General features: G+C 55.3%; 2 protein-coding genes across 2 annotated transcripts; one reads left to right on the plus strand and one right to left on the minus strand.

The window, feature by feature from the left end:
- Nucleotides 1-1,700: 1,700 nt before the first annotated feature.
- On the plus strand, nt 1,701-9,938 carry PRCC (proline rich mitotic checkpoint control factor). The gene is made up of 7 exons (XM_062511534.1): nt 1,701-2,355; nt 4,397-4,444; nt 4,852-5,430; nt 6,237-6,332; nt 7,416-7,559; nt 7,884-7,949; nt 8,444-9,938. The coding sequence occupies exons 1-7, from the start codon at nt 1,906-1,908 to the stop codon at nt 8,528-8,530; spliced, it is 1,470 nt and encodes a 489-aa protein (XP_062367518.1). The 5' UTR covers nt 1,701-1,905; the 3' UTR covers nt 8,531-9,938.
- Nucleotides 9,939-10,784: 846 nt separating this feature from the next.
- Nucleotides 10,785-14,340, minus strand: SH2D2A (SH2 domain containing 2A). The gene is made up of 7 exons (XM_062511599.1): nt 14,197-14,340; nt 13,853-14,028; nt 13,634-13,723; nt 12,922-13,093; nt 12,042-12,185; nt 11,398-11,925; nt 10,785-10,907 (listed from the first exon to the last, which is right to left on the minus strand). The coding sequence occupies exons 1-7, from the start codon at nt 14,338-14,340 to the stop codon at nt 10,785-10,787; spliced, it is 1,377 nt and encodes a 458-aa protein (XP_062367583.1).
- Between the last annotated feature and the right edge of the window lie 2,722 nt (nt 14,341-17,062).

The raw sequence follows: 17,062 nt of genomic DNA on the forward strand, positions 1-17,062 counted from the left end.
GTTCTTGGGCTGGGCTTTTTCTTTCCATTCCTGTGTGCTTTCTTTGGCTTAATTTCTGCTATCAAGCTGCAAAGTAACACAAATAAATAATTGACAGGGTCACAGATGAGAGCAGGATCCTACTGCCTGGGGATGAGACCAATCTCAAGGAATCTCCACCTGTGATGGAAAAATTGACAAAGGCCGGGGGAAACAAGGATTCTTCCCTCTTTCTCCACAGCAGGAGCCAGACCTTGTTCAAACTGGGTCCCTCCTCTCCCTGCCAGAGTCCTTGTTGATTTTCTTCGGCAGAGGATGAGGGCTGCCTTGTACTAGAGCTTGGGGTAGTTGAACCACTCTATGTTTCTCAGGGAATCACCCAGTTCCCTTTCCTAAATCCTAAAAATTTACAAATCTGGACACTTAGAAAGGAGTGAAAAAAAATCTGCCAGGAAGATCCTAACCAATCCCCAGGATGATTTTGTGGCCACTTCCAGCCCAAACTATTGACTCTGAGCACAAGGGGTGTTTGGCTGGGAAAGTGACAGCAACGCTGGGCCTGATCTACAAAACTCCCCACCTCCATTTTGGTTTCCTTTGGATTTGTAGAGCAGTTTGGTGGAGCTGTGAATGGAGAGAGTTTTGACACAGTTTGGGGTTCAGCCCCTGTGATGGGGGCTCTTCCAGTAGCTGCACTCGTGTGCGTCACAACAAAATTTTGCTGTTTCTGGTAGATATGGAACCCACATTCTCTGGGAAAGGAGTTCCTGAAGAGAGGCCGGTACAGATGGGACTTTCTGTGAGCTGTACCAGCCCCGTGGCCACAGGGACACTTTCCTTCTCTTCATCATTGTCATCAGAGTCCTTGTGGTGGGATTGCTTGGCTTTGCCCTCACAGGTCACAGCTGGTAAGGAGTTGTGGAAAACGTAATTCATGTGTCCCAGCTCCTGGAATCTTCCCGTGCCTGTCCCTCCTGCTCCCCAAGGCCTCAATGCCTATTTTTAATACTGTATTTTTAACACTCCTCAGCCCTCCAGAACAGGCCAGGAGGGGTGGGACAGGGCAGGCTGGCTGGATTTCACACCGTTCCAAACAACAGAAGGTTCAGGATAGCTCCTAATTTATGTCCAATTTGCTTTAATTACTTGTGCTGGTACTTCACAGCAGCTTTGCAAATCGCATTGCTGGGTGTTGGGACCCAAATTCGAGCCCACCTCGTTGCTTATTAAGGCCAGAATGACCCAGAAGGAGGTCAAAGGCATCAAACCGAAAATCAGCAGAGCGGCAGAGGGATAAACCAGGTCCCGGCCAGGCCTCCTGCAACCCAGTCCATCAGCTTCTCCTGGGACTCGCAGCACTGATGCTACCCCCGCAGTCCCAGCTCAGGGCTTGGTTTGGTAATGAATCGAGTGGTCTGGCAGGGGTAGGTTGCACCCTCCCGCCTCCTCGTCCAAGTCTTCATCCTTGTCCCCATACCTATCCCCGTCCCGCTCCGTCCCCAGGGGCCTTCCCGCATCCCCCCCATGCTCGGGCCTTGTCCCGATCCCGCCCGGGGGTTCCACCGCGTGGCATCACGGACTACATTTCCCGTGGTGCCTCGCGGCTGGGCACGGCGGGAGGCGGGCACATCGCTGCTCGCGGTGTACGCTGGGAGTTGTAGTCCGGTGTCGCTGCAGCGCGAGCAGCGGGGCGCTGGCGGCAGCCATTACCGAGAGCGCGGAGCCGCCGCCGTCGCTTTGCCTCGTTCCGCGACCCCGCCGGCGCTCGGGGAGGGGCCGCCATGGCGGCGTAGCCTCGCCCCCGCCCGCCCCTTCCTCCCCGCTGCGGGCGCTGAAGGCGCGGCGGCGGTGCGGCCTAGCGCGGAGGGTGGATCCCCGGCCTCGCGCAGCGGTTGCTGCCCGCGAAGGGCCGCCCTCCCCGGGGCCATGTCCCTCGTGGCCTACGCCAGCAGCGAGGAGGACAGCGATGCGGAGGAGCCTGCGGGCGAGGAGGAGGAAGCCGCCGATTCTCCCCCAGCCACAGCCGAGCAGCCCTCGTCCCGGGGGCTTTTCGCCGCGCTGCCCCCGCCCAGAGCCTCCGCGGTGCCCCCGTCGTTCTTCATGGGACCCCCGCCCACTGTGAGCGTCTTCGGCAGCACCCCGCCGGGCCGGGCCAGGGCCGAGAGCCCCCCCGAGCCGGCCGCCAGCGAGGACGGGGCCGCGGAGTCCTCCCGGGCGAGGGGGCTCCTCCTGCCGCCCCCCAGGAATGCGGCCACCGCCGCCTCCCCCCTCAGCCCGCCCCCCGCTGCCTCCCCCGGGGCGGGTTTGGGCCTCCCCAAGCCAAAGAAGAGGACGGAGCCAGTGCGGATCGCGGCGCCCGAGCTGCACAAGGGGGATGTGAGTATGGAACAAACCCCCCCTGCTCGAGCCCTTCGGGGGTGAAACCTCCCCCCCGCGAGTCTCTTCCCTCGCTGTCTCACACCGAGGTACCGGGATCTCTTCTTGTGTCATCCGCGCGGAGATTTGTCCTGGATGCCTGCCTTAATCCTAAAGCGCTTTGCAGAATTAAACTGATATAGAATCCTTATTTATAATCATAATGCAGTCAGACCCAGATTATCTGCACCCTTCTTTATTCCTGGAGTTAACGAGTTGATGATGTGAAGCTGCAGGGTGTTGTAGCCCGAAAAAAGTATTTTGTTTGCTATGCAGGTGGTAGATTTTTCAGTCAGTTTATTGCTTATTTGTCTAAAGGCTTCAGGCGTCTTACAAACTTTTAGGTGACTGTTTCCCTCTCATTTTGTGGGGGTTTTTTTTGTAATTTCTGTGCCTTGCAGGGCTTGTGTACCCAGACGAGAGCAGGGAAAGGCAGGTCCCTATCCATCTGTTTTTTAAGTCTCGATCCCTACTGATCAGGTTTCATCCTCTCCTCACTGCTCATTTTCTCTAGGACAGCACTGTCATAGAATCATGGAATGGTTGGGGTTGGAAGGGACCTTTACATTCATCTTGTTCCACTCCCCTGCCGTGGGCAGGGACACCTTCTAGTATCCCAGGCTGCTCCAAGCCCCAGTGTCCCACCTGGCCTTGGACACTTCCAGGGATCCAGGGGCAGCTTCTCTGGGCACCCCCTGCAAGGGCCTCACCACCCTTACAGAAGAACTTTTTTCTTAATATCTCATCTAAACCAGCACCTGGAATCCTGGAGTGGCTTGGCTTGGAAGAGACCCTGAAAACTCATCCTGTTCCACACTGCCCACAGACAGAGTAGACCAGGTTGCCCTAGCCTGGCCTGTTGCCGTGTGGAGGTGGTGGTCATGTCACTGGTTTTGGTGTGACAGGAGTGTCTGTGGTTGTAGGAGGAGCTGAACTGGGAGCTTGGGGTCATTTCCATGGGGACAGGTGGCTCGAGGAAGGATTTATAAACAGTGCCCATTAGTAGTGGCCTGGCAGCACTTTGGGGGAGCCCAGATGAAGTCAGTGCTGTTGCTTTGCTGGAAAAGTCAGGGGGAGGGGCATGGGGAGAGAACACAGGTTCCCCATCCCCTCCTGAACCTCCCTACTCCCCATAACCATCCAAGTCTGGCCAATTCCAAACCTAGAGCTCCGGAGGTTCAGCTTTTGGGACAGAGGCATGAGGGATATTCCAGTCCCTCACAGCCACTTTTTCCTTACCTCCTTGCAGCAGTGTGATGTGATTCCAGACAGCTGGAATGGACCGGGATTTGTTCCTGCTTTACCCCTTCCTGTGCTCTGCTCTGTGGGCTCTGACCACACATTCTGCAGGTTGTCAGTGTTGAGAAAATGAATGTTGAAGGGACAAAAAGTACCTTAAACTGGAGCTGATCTGAGCAGTTTCCACTTGGGATTCCTGGGGGTCTCTTGCCTGTGGCCGATGTCCTCAGTTGTTCCCCCTTTCTCCTTAAAATCCCTCCCACTGCTGTAGTTCATGCCCTGGAGATGTTCCAGGGCAGTTGCAGTGTCTCCTCTCTCCCAAACCAACATGTGGGTTTACAGTCACTCCCAGCTCTCTTTACTGTCTTTCCTTGTCTTTCCCTGGTTTATGATTTGGAGGTAAACTGGCACAATCCCTCAATCCCTGTTTCCTCTCCCAAGTTCTTTGAGCAGCCATGAGATTCTTAGGGCCTTTTCTGATGCCAACCAGGCTTTCCACTCAAATTTTAACTGGATATGTAGGAATTTCAGCATTATTTGGAACAATTCCCTGTATCCCTGCAGTGAACTTTCACCCTTTGTGTGGTTTGTGCTTCCCCTCCAGTAACTCTGTTGTTGTCTGTCCCTCTGGAGGAGTGCCCTGACCCGTTGCTGTGCACCTGCAGTTCTTCCCTCCCTTTGGGTTTATATTCCTGGGATTTATTAACATAATTTTTTTAGTTTAACATCTCTGGTTGTGCTGAGCTCTGGTTTTCTTTCTCAGTCAGATTCCGAGGAAGATGAACCAGCAAAGAAAAAAAATACTCTTCAGGTAAATAACAAGGGCACTTGGTTAAACAGTTGTAATGGGAAGAAGTGTTTGACTGTGACCACTCTTGGGCTTCCACTTGTGTAAATCATCCACTCTGATCACCTTGTGGCTTTAGGGATATTCTTGAATATCCTATGGGTTTTCAGGTATTTTGTTTTTGGGGAATTTCACCAATTTAAATCTTGGCAAAGGAGGCATTAATTTGGGAATTGGGCAGATATTTGCAAGTACCACGTTTCCCTTCAAAATCCCCCTGGCCTTTTGTGCAGTGTATTCAGAGTGGCCAAGTGACGTGAAACGCACAAGAAGTATTAGAACTGGGGGGATAATTGGCAGGAAGACGGGAAAAGTGAATAATCTCACTCTTTTCTTTCTGTGATGCATTTATCCTGCATGGATGTCACCAGGTACGCAGCGAGGGCTCCGGCTTGTCCGCTTTGCTTCCTCAGCCCAAAAACATGACAGTGAAAGAGACCAATCGGCTCCTCCTGCCCTACGCGTTCTCCAGGAAAGCTGCAGAAAACACCTCTGACTCCAAGCCTGCCAAGGCCCCAAGCTCTTCCTCCAAAGTCAAACCCATGGCCAAGCCCGCCGTGCCCACAACTCCGTCCCCGTCGGCGATCAAAGCCGCGGCCAAGAGCGCAGCGCTGCAGGTAACCAAACAGATCACCCAGGAGGAGGAGGAGAGCGACGAGGAGGTGCAGCCAGAGAACTACTTCTCCTTGTCCGACAGGAGCGAGCCCAGCGCTGTGGGCGCCGAGCCATACCTGTACCCTGGCACGGGGGGGTCGGAGGACCCTCCACCTGGGACAGAGCCGGAACCCCAGTTCCAGGACGCGGCCGCTAACGCCCCTCTGGAGTTCAAGACGGGTGTGGGCTCCAGTGGAGTTCAGCACAGCTGGGCACCCAAACCTGGCGAGGACTACGGTAGCCACCCCTATGGCCAGTTCCCCCCCACCTACAGTGAGCATGGGGGCTACTACCAGGTGGGTTCACTGGCCAGAGATAAAGTGAGGGGCTCTGGACAGGTACTTGAGTGAGTGGCTCAAGTTAATTACTGGCTGCTCCTGGGAATCCAGCCTTTGTGAGCTGCCTGGGACATGGGAAAGGGAATGCAGTGCGGTCCTTGGGAGCTACTTAGGACAGGGCAGGGAATGCAGCCCATGTGAGATACCTGGGACACGGGGCAGGGAATCCAGCCCGAGCTATCCGGGACAAGGAGCCACAGCACTGGGCACAAGGGAATTCCTACAGTGTGAGAGCTCCAGATGTTCTTTGCTGGACAGATGTTTGACAGCTGCACTCCTGTGAAAATGCCCTGGATGTGAGGGTGAAGAGTCAGGGCTCAGTGGAGCTGGTGTCTGAGCCCAGGTTGTTTCTAATAGTTAGTAGAATCCCAGACTGGTTTGAGTTGGAAGGGACCTTAATGCCCATCCAGTCTCAGCTGCTGCCATAGGCAGAGTCACCTTCACTACCCCAGATCACTCCAAGCCCTGTCCAGTCTAGCCCTGAGCACTTCAAGGGATGGAGCAGCCACAGCTTCTCTGGGCAACCTGTGCCATGGCCTCACTGCCCTCAGAGGAAAGAATTCCTTCCCTATATCCCATCTAACCCTGCCCTCTGGCAGTGGGGTGCCATTCCCCTTTGTCCTGTCACTCCAGACCCTTGTTGAAAGTCCCTCAAAGCGTTTGTTGGTTTGTCCCTCTAATGGAATCAGCCCACGGGGCAGTCCATGGCTTGGTGCTGCTCCAGGATTGCTCTCATGACAAACTGGTTTTCCTTTCCTTGCCAGGATTACTACAGCAGTGGGTACTACCCAGAGGTGGAACCAGCCCAGGCCCCACCGCAGGAGACAAGCACGGACTCCTCCTTCATCGACGACGAAGCGGTTGGCACTTCATTGTCTTTCTGTGCCCCTGTGGAATTTGGCTTTGAGCTCTGCCAGAACACAGGACCTGCTTGGCAGCCACGGTCCTGTCCCCCAGCACAGCCTGTGTTTCCAGTGGCTTGGGCTACGGGGTTTTTCTGGGGGGCCTTGTGCTGTGTTGTGGACACGTGTGGAGTCCTTCCTACAGTCTGCTGGGCTCCTGCTCCAGCTGGGTCTGCAGGCCTGATAAGTACAGAATAATAAGTACAGTTGAGGTTGGAAAAGGCCTCCAAGACCATCAGGTGCAGCCTTTCCCCAGCACTGCCAAGTCCACCTCTAAGCTGTGTCCCCAAGTGCCAAATCCACATGTCTTTTAAATCCTTCTGGGGATGGGGACTTCACCACTGCCCTGTACAGCCTGTGTCAGGGCTGGACAACCCTCTTACATCTCTGGGTGTAAGAATTTTCCTTTTATCCAACCTTATCCTCCCCTGGCACAACTTGAGGCCATTTTCTCTTCTCCTATCCCTGTTCCTAGGGAGCAGAGCCTATCTTCTCCTGGCCACACCTTCCTGTCAGGGAGTTGTGCAGAGCCAGAAGGTCCCCCCTGAGCCTCCTTTTCTCCAGGCTGTGCCCACTCAGCCTCCCCTGGTGCTCCGGTCCTTTCCCCAGCTCTGTTTGCTTCTCTGGACATGCTGTAGCTCCTCAATCTCTTTCTTGTCATGAGGGCTCCAAACTGACCCTAGGGTTGGAGGTGCCTCAGCAGTGCCAGCACAGGGGATGGGCACTGCCCTTGTCCTGTGGCCACTGTGGCTGGTGCAGACCAGATTAATGTGTTGGCAAAACTTGAGGTTCTTCTGTGTCTCTTAAATGAGAGACTCAGGACTCGAAGGGTCTCCTGTGCAAGCCTGGAAGCAGGAGTAAATGCTGTTTCCTGCATAGGAAAATGAGATAATAACCTTCATGCTAAGTAGTTTTAGATACTCGGATGTACAGCAAGCCAAAAATCTCCAAAAGATTAAAACCCTGGCTGGAAAACTGTTGCTTGTGCCTTGTGTCAGGTCAGTGTTTGGTATAATTCCAGCTCTTCTGTTCTTCCTTCAGTTCAAGCGTCTGCAAGGCAAGCGGAATCGTGGGAGGGAAGAGATCAACTTTGTGGACATCAAAGGTGATGACCAGCTGAGCGGGGCCCAGCAGTGGCTGACCAAATCCTTGACAGAGGAGAAGACCATGAAGTCATTCAGCAAGGTGGGGTGGAGGGGGAGGGCTATGGTTGGAGCCTCTGCTCAGTGCACAAGTCAGCCTCAGCTGGAGCTGTGTTGGATGCTGGGCAGTCACCAGGGAGGGAAACAGGGACCTGGTAAATAATGACATGTGGGAGACCAGTAGAGTTCCTCAGAACACGCTGTGTGGGTGGGAAGGGCCAGTCAGGAAGTGCATCAGCCCAAGGAATCTGCAGTTTAATAGGGAACAAATGCTACTTGGGATGGCTGTGTGCAGGCCCTTGTCTTGGTTTGCTGTCCAGGGAAGCACCTCTCTAGGCTGAACACTTCACCTTTTTCTGCTTTCCAGAAAAAAGGAGATCAGCCCACAGGACAGCAAAGGAGAAAACACCAGATCACATACCTGATCCATCAGGTGAGTGGCCTCCCTGTGGTGTACAAGCTGATCCAGGCAGAATTGCAGGGTTTGGTCTTGGCAACACAAGGCTGGGGTGGTGGAGGTGCTCCTCCAGCAGCTGGGGACCAGGGGCTGTCCCTGAGAACCCCCTGAATCCTGGTGAGACCCAGTTGGGCCAGAGGTGAGTCCTGGCCCTGAGGGGTTCCCTGAGCTTTCAGCTTTGCTTTGCCCTTCCTGCATGTTCCGAGGCCCTGGAATCCTGCCCTGGATTCCACCCCAGGGCTGGTGAGCAGCTGCTGAGCCCGTCCCCATGAGAAGCTGCTTTTCAGCATGAATGAAATGCCTGTGCATCCCAATTAATCCAGGCCTCTGTCAGGATGATTGTGCTAACTCCTATAACGAGGCTTCTGGCTGAAGGGCTCTGTAATCCACATGAGCGGGGCCGGAGGAGGCCAGAATGCTGCTGAGTCACTGAAACACGGAGGGTAACAGCATCCTCTCCATCTCTGCAGGCCAAGGAGAGGGAACTGGAACTAAAAAACACATGGTCTGAAAACAAGCTCAGCAGACGGCAGACTCAAGCCAAGTACGGATTCTGACACATCTGTCCTGCTTTGTTGGCTGGTGTCCCGGGTGACCTGCTGTGTCCGGTGTCTCCTGGCCCTGGGAGATCAGCCAGGCCCCAGGACGGGGCTGCTCACTGGGAGGGAGGACACTGCACTACCTGGCCTGGCAGGAAGGGTCATTGCAAGCCGGTCCTGAAACTCTACCTGTAATCCTTCCCCCCCTCCTTGTAAACGATAACGTGGAAGTTCTGATCAGGCAAGGACGGTCCCAAGACACTGCAGGGAATGTGCTGGCTGTAAGGCTCCAGCTTCTGTCCTGAGGGAACAGGCTGTGCCTGCTGATGCCAGACCCTTCAGCAGAGGCTCAATAAACTCCCAGTTCCCACTTTGTTCCTCTCTTGGACTTGCTGTGCATTGAGAGTCTCGTTTCCCTTTCTAAAACAGTGATTTCCAAGAGCAAGCCTGGCTTTGGAATTTTTATTTTGTCCTTACCTTTAAGATGTCCTCACAGCTGTTTCCTTATGTCTGGGCTGCTCCAGCACTCTCATGCCAATGATTTTGATATCCTGGTTTTTAAGTTGGTGTTTTTGCTCTGGGCTCCACAGCCTGAGCTGTGCTGAGGGGACACCCCTGTGCAGTTCAAACCCTGTGCCAGGGCAACTACCACATGTGGAGGGGAGAGTCTCCTGCCTGGCACACTCAGGGCTTTGGGATACCCTGAGCCATGTGTGCATGTATATTGTCCTTCCTTCCTTTTTCCCCCTTTCTTCCTCCCCCCAACCCAAGGCCTACTGTCCTGCCCCAGGCTGTTCTCAGACTCATCAAACTGAGTATCCCAGTGTCCCACATGTGGCTGGCTGGGAGTGAGCTCTGCAGTTTCCTCTGGGTAGACACAGAGGAGAGCTGCCAACTGTACTTTTTTTTCTAGCTTGTTTATATCAGTTATCTTTCAATTAAGTGTTGACTTTACCCTCCTGTCTGGGATGAGGAGAGTGCCCAGCCCTAACTTCTTAAAAATCAAACCATTTTTTTATTTAAGGAATTCTGTCAAGGTGATGCAAATCCTGTGCAGCTCTGCTGGCCCAATCCATGGATCCAAATCTCTGTGGCATCACTTTGTTGTTCACCAAAGTGTGTGATGTCGAAGGGAGCAGAGAGCTGGCCTGGTTATTTAACTTATATTCCCACCAGTCCTGGTTTTATTTGTTGTAACCACAGCTCAAATGGCCAATATTCATTATTCCGGTAAGAATAACTCCCAAGAGGTGTTTTTTCTCCCATGTTACCTCTTAAAAAGAGGCAAACCCCCATGACTGAAGTCGTTTCTTAGAACATTTTAAACTAATCTCATTTTTAGTTTAGCTCCCTGTATGTTTAGTACTTTGCAGAGCCTGTTTTGAGTATTTGAATGATCAGAATAAAGTTACTGTTGAGTAATTTATTCATATCTTGTATGTATAGTGAAATCCTCCCAGAAGAGATTTGGTAAAGGAATACACTTCTAAATGAACTCACCCAGCCCCATTTCCATCACAAGGGGCTTGGATCCTCTTCCAGGTACCCTCTTTGCCCAGGGAGTTTGCAGTGTGGAGCACAATCCATGTTGGGGCTGGAACTCCCAGGTTCCCCTTTCCATTTCTCACTGGGGTAATGAGCACCAAGGGGAGTTCCAAGGGTTCATGTTCTACTTTCAGCCTTCTGAGAGCAACAAAACTCAGGTTTGTGGAAAGTCGGAAGTGAATTTTCCCAGAGATAAGGCAGCTACAATGCCCCAGCCCTCCTCAGGGGCTTTGGCCATCTTGGCCCCCTGCTCCTGTTGGGCTGGGAGCACTACTACCACTGTGGCAGTTCCAGCAAGGGTTTGTGTCTTGCTGGGCAGCCCTGGGACAGTGGTATCATCCCAAATTTTGTGGCTGAGGAAGCATATAGGGCTTGGAGTGTTGTCTCCAGGCTGGGGAGGTTCAGCCCTGGCTGTGGCATCACTCTAGTTTCTGGCCAATTTAATATCCAACTGTATGCACCAACTGTGCCAAACTCATCCCTCTTTTTTCCTGTAACAGCCTTTTTTCCATCATTTTATTATCAGAAGTCTGTTGAAATGTGTTGATGGGTGAGGTAACCCTGCTCCCCTCTGCACTGTCCAACATGCTCCCCATGGAGCAGATTGGCATCACAGCAGCCTTGGACCTCTTCTCTCAGGGCCAAGTGCTTCCTGGAGTGAGATGAAGGCTGAGGCTCCTCCTGCCTGGGAGCCAGGTCGTGTCCTGAGCCCACCTGTGCAGGTGGTTTAGGGGCAGTCCCCAGGCAGCTGCTCGTACACGTTCTCAGCCATGGCCGTGGTGTGCTGGTCCGTGTGTGTGCTCTGGCTGTAGATGGGGTCATCCAACTCCAGTGCAAGGTTCTGAGTGACCTAGGGAATTCTCAGGGAGAGAGTGAATTTGAGAGCCAGGAAATAGCACAAAGTTGGTCTTTTACCCTCCCAGTCCTTGGCTTTGCTCAGGCCAGGGACCCAGTTTTTGCAAGGACCTGGAGTGACAGGACAAGGGGCAGTGGTTTCCCACTGCCAGAGGGCGGGGTTAGACGGGATATTAGGAAGGAATTCTTCCCTCTGAACGTGGTGAGACCCTGGCACAGGTTGCCCAGAGAAGCTGTGGCTGCCCCTGGATCCCTAGAAGTGTCCAAGGCCGGGTTGGACAGGGCTTGGAGCAACCTGGGATTGTGGAAGGTGTCCCTGCCCATGGCAGGGGGTGGAACAGGATGGGCTTCTTTCTAACCTCAGCCATTCCAAGTTTCCATGCTTCTCCCTGTGCTCCTGGTGTGGAGAAATTCCTGATCCCTCAGACTCCAGGAGGCCTAACTTGTGCTGGGACTGAGCTCCAGAGGAGCTCACAGGGACCCACCTCTGTGCCTGTGCTGGAAGCTCCTCTGTCCTTCCTGTCCATTCTGGGAGCCACCAAGAGCTGCCTCCTCTTGCAGTCCTGGCTGGAAACGCTGCGGAAGAGACGGCGGTGGGGCCGGGGTTTGGGGGACAGCGTGGAGAAAGCGTTTTGGGGTGCCGTGGGGAGCCGAGCAGGCAGATCCTGCCGGGTCAATGCCACCTCGGAGTAAATGTTCTCCTTGGGGCGGGTGCGGGGGCTCCAGCCCCGGGCCATGGCATAGAAGGGGATGGGCTCTGCCGGGGTGGGCTCCTCGGGCTCGCAGTGGGCAGAGGGGCTGGGGGCGATGTCCTCACGGGGCTCGGCGTACACGTGGAAGCACATGAGCTGCTGGTACTTGGCCTCGGGGAGCTCGGGGCGAGCCACTTCTTTGTGCACCTGGGCATAGGAAGCCTCGGGTGCTGCTGCGCTGCCGGAGGGGCTGCGCGACCCCCGAGCCGAGCCCTGGGAGCTGCTCTTGGCAGGGAGCGACGGCGGCGGAGCACTGGGAGCCTGGAGGAGAGACGATACGGGACGGAGGTGAGGGCTGGAGGTGAACCCGTGGTGGCTGTGACCGCCTGGTGACGCCTGCCCTTGGCCAAGTGCCACCATTCCCTCTGCCCTGTTACCTCCCTGCCGGAGCCGCCCTCGGCTCTCGGGGACTCCCGGGACACGGGGCTGAAGTCCGGCAGTTTTGCCGGTGCTTCGCTCGGCGGGGAACGTGCAGCATCACTGCCGGCCGGGGGCTGTGCCCGTTCTCGAGGCTCCTCTTTCTGCAGGCAGAGCGGAGATGTCGGGGTGGCTGCGTGGGTCAGGGCAGACCCAGCCGGGTGCTGACCACGGGCTGGCTCCTTGGAATCCCTGGCATCTGGCTCAGTTTTGGGAGGGGTTTTTCTTGTTTTGTTTTGTTTTGTTTTGTTTTGTTTTGTTTTGTTTTGTTTTAGTGCAAATTTGAGGACTTCTTTGGCCAGTTTTAGTGCGATTTTTGGGGCATTTTTGTGTTTCTTACTCTGAATTTTTTGGGATGTTTCTGGTTTTTTAGGCTGAATTTTTCCTGGGTTTCCCCTGATGCTTTTCCCAGAAATCCTCAGAGTTCTGGCAGGTTTGGGATGTTTCAGTGCATATTTTGGGTGTCCAGTGACTGATTTTAGGACTTTTTTGGGGGATTTTTTGGTTTTTCTTTTATATTTTAGCGTGGATTTTTTACGAGTTCTTTCCCAATATATTTGCCCAGACATCCTTGGAATTCTGGCAGACTGGGGTGTTTTAGTGCCAATTTTAGGACTTTTTGGGCCTGTGTAATTTTTAAGTTTTCTTGGCCATTTTAAGTCGCATTTCCCTTGCATTTTACCCACACCTGGATTTTTTTCCTGCTAGCCAGAGTGGCTGCAATTCCAACCCTGGCTTTCATAATGCTTAGACTTCCCTTGGCTGTATTCTCCAGATTGGGAAAATCCCCATCTGTGCAGCCAGAATGGCTGCGGGGGCTCTCAGGGGCTGGGGTCTCACCCTTCCACACGGCAGGGGCACAGTCAGGAACTCGTGGTACGGGGTCACGGGGGCTGTGGCGTGGTGCTGCAGCAGCTCAGCCAGCTCAGAGTGGGCACTGCGCTCCCCCAGGATCACGTAGCGCCCGTCCGGCAGCTGGTCCAGGACAAAGTGCCGGCAGCGATCCCTTCCCCTGGCAGCAGAGGAGATGGGATGGGATCAATGGAATGGGATTTATGGGATTCGAGATGGGATGGGACTTGGAATGGGGTTTGGGATGGGATTTGGCATGGCATAGGATCTTTCACCAGGCAGCAACTAACAGAACGAGAGGACACAGTCTCAAGCTGCGTCAAGGGAAAATTAGGTTGGATTTCAGGAAAACATTTTTCATGGAAAGAGTGATAAGGAACTGGAATGGTTTGCCCAGGGAGGTGGTGGAGTCACCATCCCTGGATGTGTTTATAAAAAGACTGGATAGGGCACTTGGTGTCATGGGTTAGTTGAGGTATTAGGGTATGGGTTGGACTCGATGGTCTTGAAGGTCTCTTCCAACCTTGTGATTCTGTGAATTCTGGGGATGGGATGGGATGGGATGGGATGGGATGGGATGGGATGGGATGGGATGGGATGGGATGGGATGGGATGGGATGGGATGGGATGGGATGGGCATAGCAGCAGGGAGGGGATTGAGCTCGTCAGCCCCTCCCTCATATAGGGTTGGGTCCCTCACCTGTAGGAGAGGACAAAGCCGATGGTGCTCTCACTGAAGCGGACCAGGAAACAGCCCAGGGGCTGATCCTGCAGCAGCTCCTCTGCCTCCCTGTGGGAAGGGACACTGAGCCATTCAACCTCATCCCCTTCATGTGATCCAGGGATCCAGCTCCCTGTTTAGCAGCCCAGGGGTGGGGACACTGACCCTGTTCCCTGCTTTGGCCTCCCACTCACTCACCTCCGGCTGATGAAGCCGTGGAACCACATTGGGAGCTCCCCCTTGGGCCCCAACCTCTGGGCTTGTGTCTGCTCAAACCACAGCCTGGTCTGGGCACGCAGGGCCACCCTCTCTGGCCATGGGTCCTCCTCAGGCAGGGACTGGGCTGGTGGAGCTGACCAGAAGCCTGGAGAGACCTGGAGGGAAGGGGACAGCAGCAGGAGCTCAGGTGAGGACATGCACTGAGGATGTTCTGCTCCCTGCACAGGGCTCCCTGTGCAGCCTGTGAGGATACAGCCCCTGACAGCATGAGTGCTGGGATGGTGAGCTGGGCTCATGTCCATCCTCATGGCCCCATGTCCTACCCTGCCATGTCTGTTGTGATGTCCTGGTGACTGCTCTGCCCCTTGGGGATGGATGGGGGTTGTGTGGGGTGCTGGATTGCCTCTGGCTGTGTTGTCCTCATCAGTGGGCTTGAAGGTGATGAAGAGGGGACGGTCGTCATCCATGAGGTCCCCTGTCCCAGGGAATGGGGAGAAAAAGGCTCAGGGCAGGGAGGCCTCTTTTGGGACCCCTCAGTGCCTGTAGAGCCCTGCAGAGTCTGGGGTCTCCAAGACACCACCCAAAGGCCCTCCTCTCACCAACAACCTGGGTGAACATCACCTTCACCTTGTGCTCCCCAAGCTCAGGCTCATCACCCTGATTCTCCCCAGGGAGACCACCCTACACCTGCATGATGGAAAGGGACAATGACCTTGGGACCCCAGAGGAGAAAAGCCCTGGGGACAATGATGAAGGTGGGGAGGAGCTGAAGAGAAAGCATGTGAATCCTCCAGCCCCTCTGAAGTCCCCAGTGTGTCAGGTCAGCCCTGGGTAGGGGAGGGAGAGGCTGAGCAGCTCCTGAAGGACCTTGAGCTTGACCCTGAGCTGCCAACACCCAGCAAAACAACGTTAATCGCCAGCAGATGCTTGAGGGAGTGGAAGATGCTGGGGCTGGTTGGATCTGGGAGACAAAGCTGAGTCAGAGGAGTTGGTCGAGGCTTGTCTGAGAGCAAGGGGATCCAGCCACCAGGAAAGGCACCCAGCTCCACCTTTAACCCACAGTAGTGCCCAGCCTGGCCCTGTGCACCAGCAAGGAGGGGAAGGCAGGAGAAGTTGAGGAAGGTATTGACAAAGAGGAACAAAACACCCCAAACTGCAGTAACCCAACTCGGGGCGTGCTGGGGAGGAGGATTTGGGTCAGGTCCTTCCCAGGCTTGGCCAGGCTGCTGGGGACAATGTCACTGCCTCGAGCTCACCCTGCATCCCCCAGCTGGGTGGGGGTGCTGGGCAGGGGTGCTGGGCTCATCCCTACTCCCCCATCCCAGCACCTTGGCCTCAGTGGGGCAGCTCGGGGGGATTTGCTCCCTGGGGCAGGATGTGCCTCTGAAACCCTGCCCTTCTGAGGTGGGAACAAGTCAGATCAGTCTTGAAATGGGCTGAAAGCTTTGCTCTGTGAGATATTTCCGGGCTGGACTTCCCCATTTGGAGAGGGTAAGATTTGGCTGGAAGGGCTGGTGTGGGCACAGGACCCCAATCCCTCTCTCTTCACTCCTTTCATCCTTTGCCCTTTGTCTTGCATTTGGGCAGGGGGAACGTCCCTGGACCTCCTGGTGCTGCTCTGTCCAGCAGCCCCTGCTCAGGGTTCACTCCTTGGCCTTGCTGCAAATCCAACCCCATGATCCAGCCCCAAATCCCAGCCCCCAATCCCAGCTCCTACCTCTGCTCAGCCACGTGGGGCCCTGGGTGTCTGTGGCTGGGGGATGCTGTGGGCAGGGGGACAGGCAGGGTGTTGCAGCACGGCTGTCCTGCCTGTGCTCTGCCTCTGCTGCGTGCCACAGGCAGGAAGCAGCAATTAAAGCTGCAAGAACCTTCATGTGATGGGGAGACGTCACAGGAAGGTGACATGGTGGCTGTGGGGTGACATCTAGGTGACACTGGCAGCCTCAGGACAGGCTGGGCTGTGGTGAGGAGAGGACTATGGCCACCTGCCCATCAGCACATCCAAGCCTGCAAAGGTGTCTTTGTCCCTCCTGTCTTTGTGTCTTTGTCCCTCCTGTCTGCATCCTGCGACCTGGCGCCACTGGGCATGGGAACGGCAGAGTTCATTTGGGACAGCAGAGCCCATTGGGGACAGCAGAGCTCATTGGGGACAGCAGAGCTTGGTGGGACAGCAGAGCCCATTGGGGACAGCAGAGCTCATTGGGGACAGCAGAGCTTGGTGGGACAGCAGAGCTCAGTGGGGACAGCAGAGCTCACTGGGGACAGCAGAGCTTGGTGGGACAGCAGAGCTCAGTGGGGACAGCAGAGCTCACTGGGGACAGCAGAGCTTGGTGGGACAGCAGAGCCCATTGGGGACAGCAGAGCTCATTGGGGACAGCAGAGCTTGGTGGGACAGCAGAGCCCATTGGGGACAGCAGAGCTCATTGGGGACAGCAGAGCTTGGTGGGACAGCAGAGCCCATTGGGGACAGCAGAGCTCATTGGGGACAGCAGAGCTTGGTGGGACAGCAGAGCTCAGTGGGGACAGCAGAGCTCACTGGGGACAGCAGAGCTTGGTGGGACAGCAGAGCCCATTGGGGACAGCAGAGCTCATTGGGGACAGCAGAGCTTGGTGGGACAGCAGAGCCCATTGGGGACAGCAGAGCTCATTGGGGACAGCAGAGCTTGGTGGGACAGCAGAGCCCATTGGGGACAGCAGAGCTCATTGGGGACAGCAGAGCTTGGTGGGACAGCAGAGCTCAGTGGGGACAGCAGAGCTCACTGGGGACAGGCTCACAACATGAGCCAGGATTCAGTCCTGGCAGAGTGTAATCCAGAACCATTCCCTTTCCTCAGACTCTGGATGCCAGAGCCAGGCACATTCCTGGGCTGTTCTGCAGCCATGAGCGCTGCAAATGCTGCTGTGGGGAGCAGCAGCCGAGCTGCCAATGCTGCAGCTCTGCCACGTGTCCCCTGCCACTCGTCCCCTGCCACTCGCCCCGGCTGGTGCCAGGCTCCAGTCGGACCCAGGGCCAGAGCAGTGCCAACCCAGCTGTGTCCCAGGGCTTGCATGGATTGGGAATCAGGGCAGGGATTAGGGCTGGGTCTGGCTCTTCCATCGCACTGGGAACAGGGATGGATGTGCCCTGCAGTGGCTTTGCTGCACACGGGGGTGGTGACAGTGCCCGGTGCCCCCCAGCAGCCCTTGGCA

This window comes from Cinclus cinclus, chromosome 31 (genome assembly GCF_963662255.1).
Source record: "Cinclus cinclus chromosome 31, bCinCin1.1, whole genome shotgun sequence".
In the NCBI taxonomy this organism is placed as follows: Eukaryota; Metazoa; Chordata; class Aves; order Passeriformes; family Cinclidae; genus Cinclus; species Cinclus cinclus.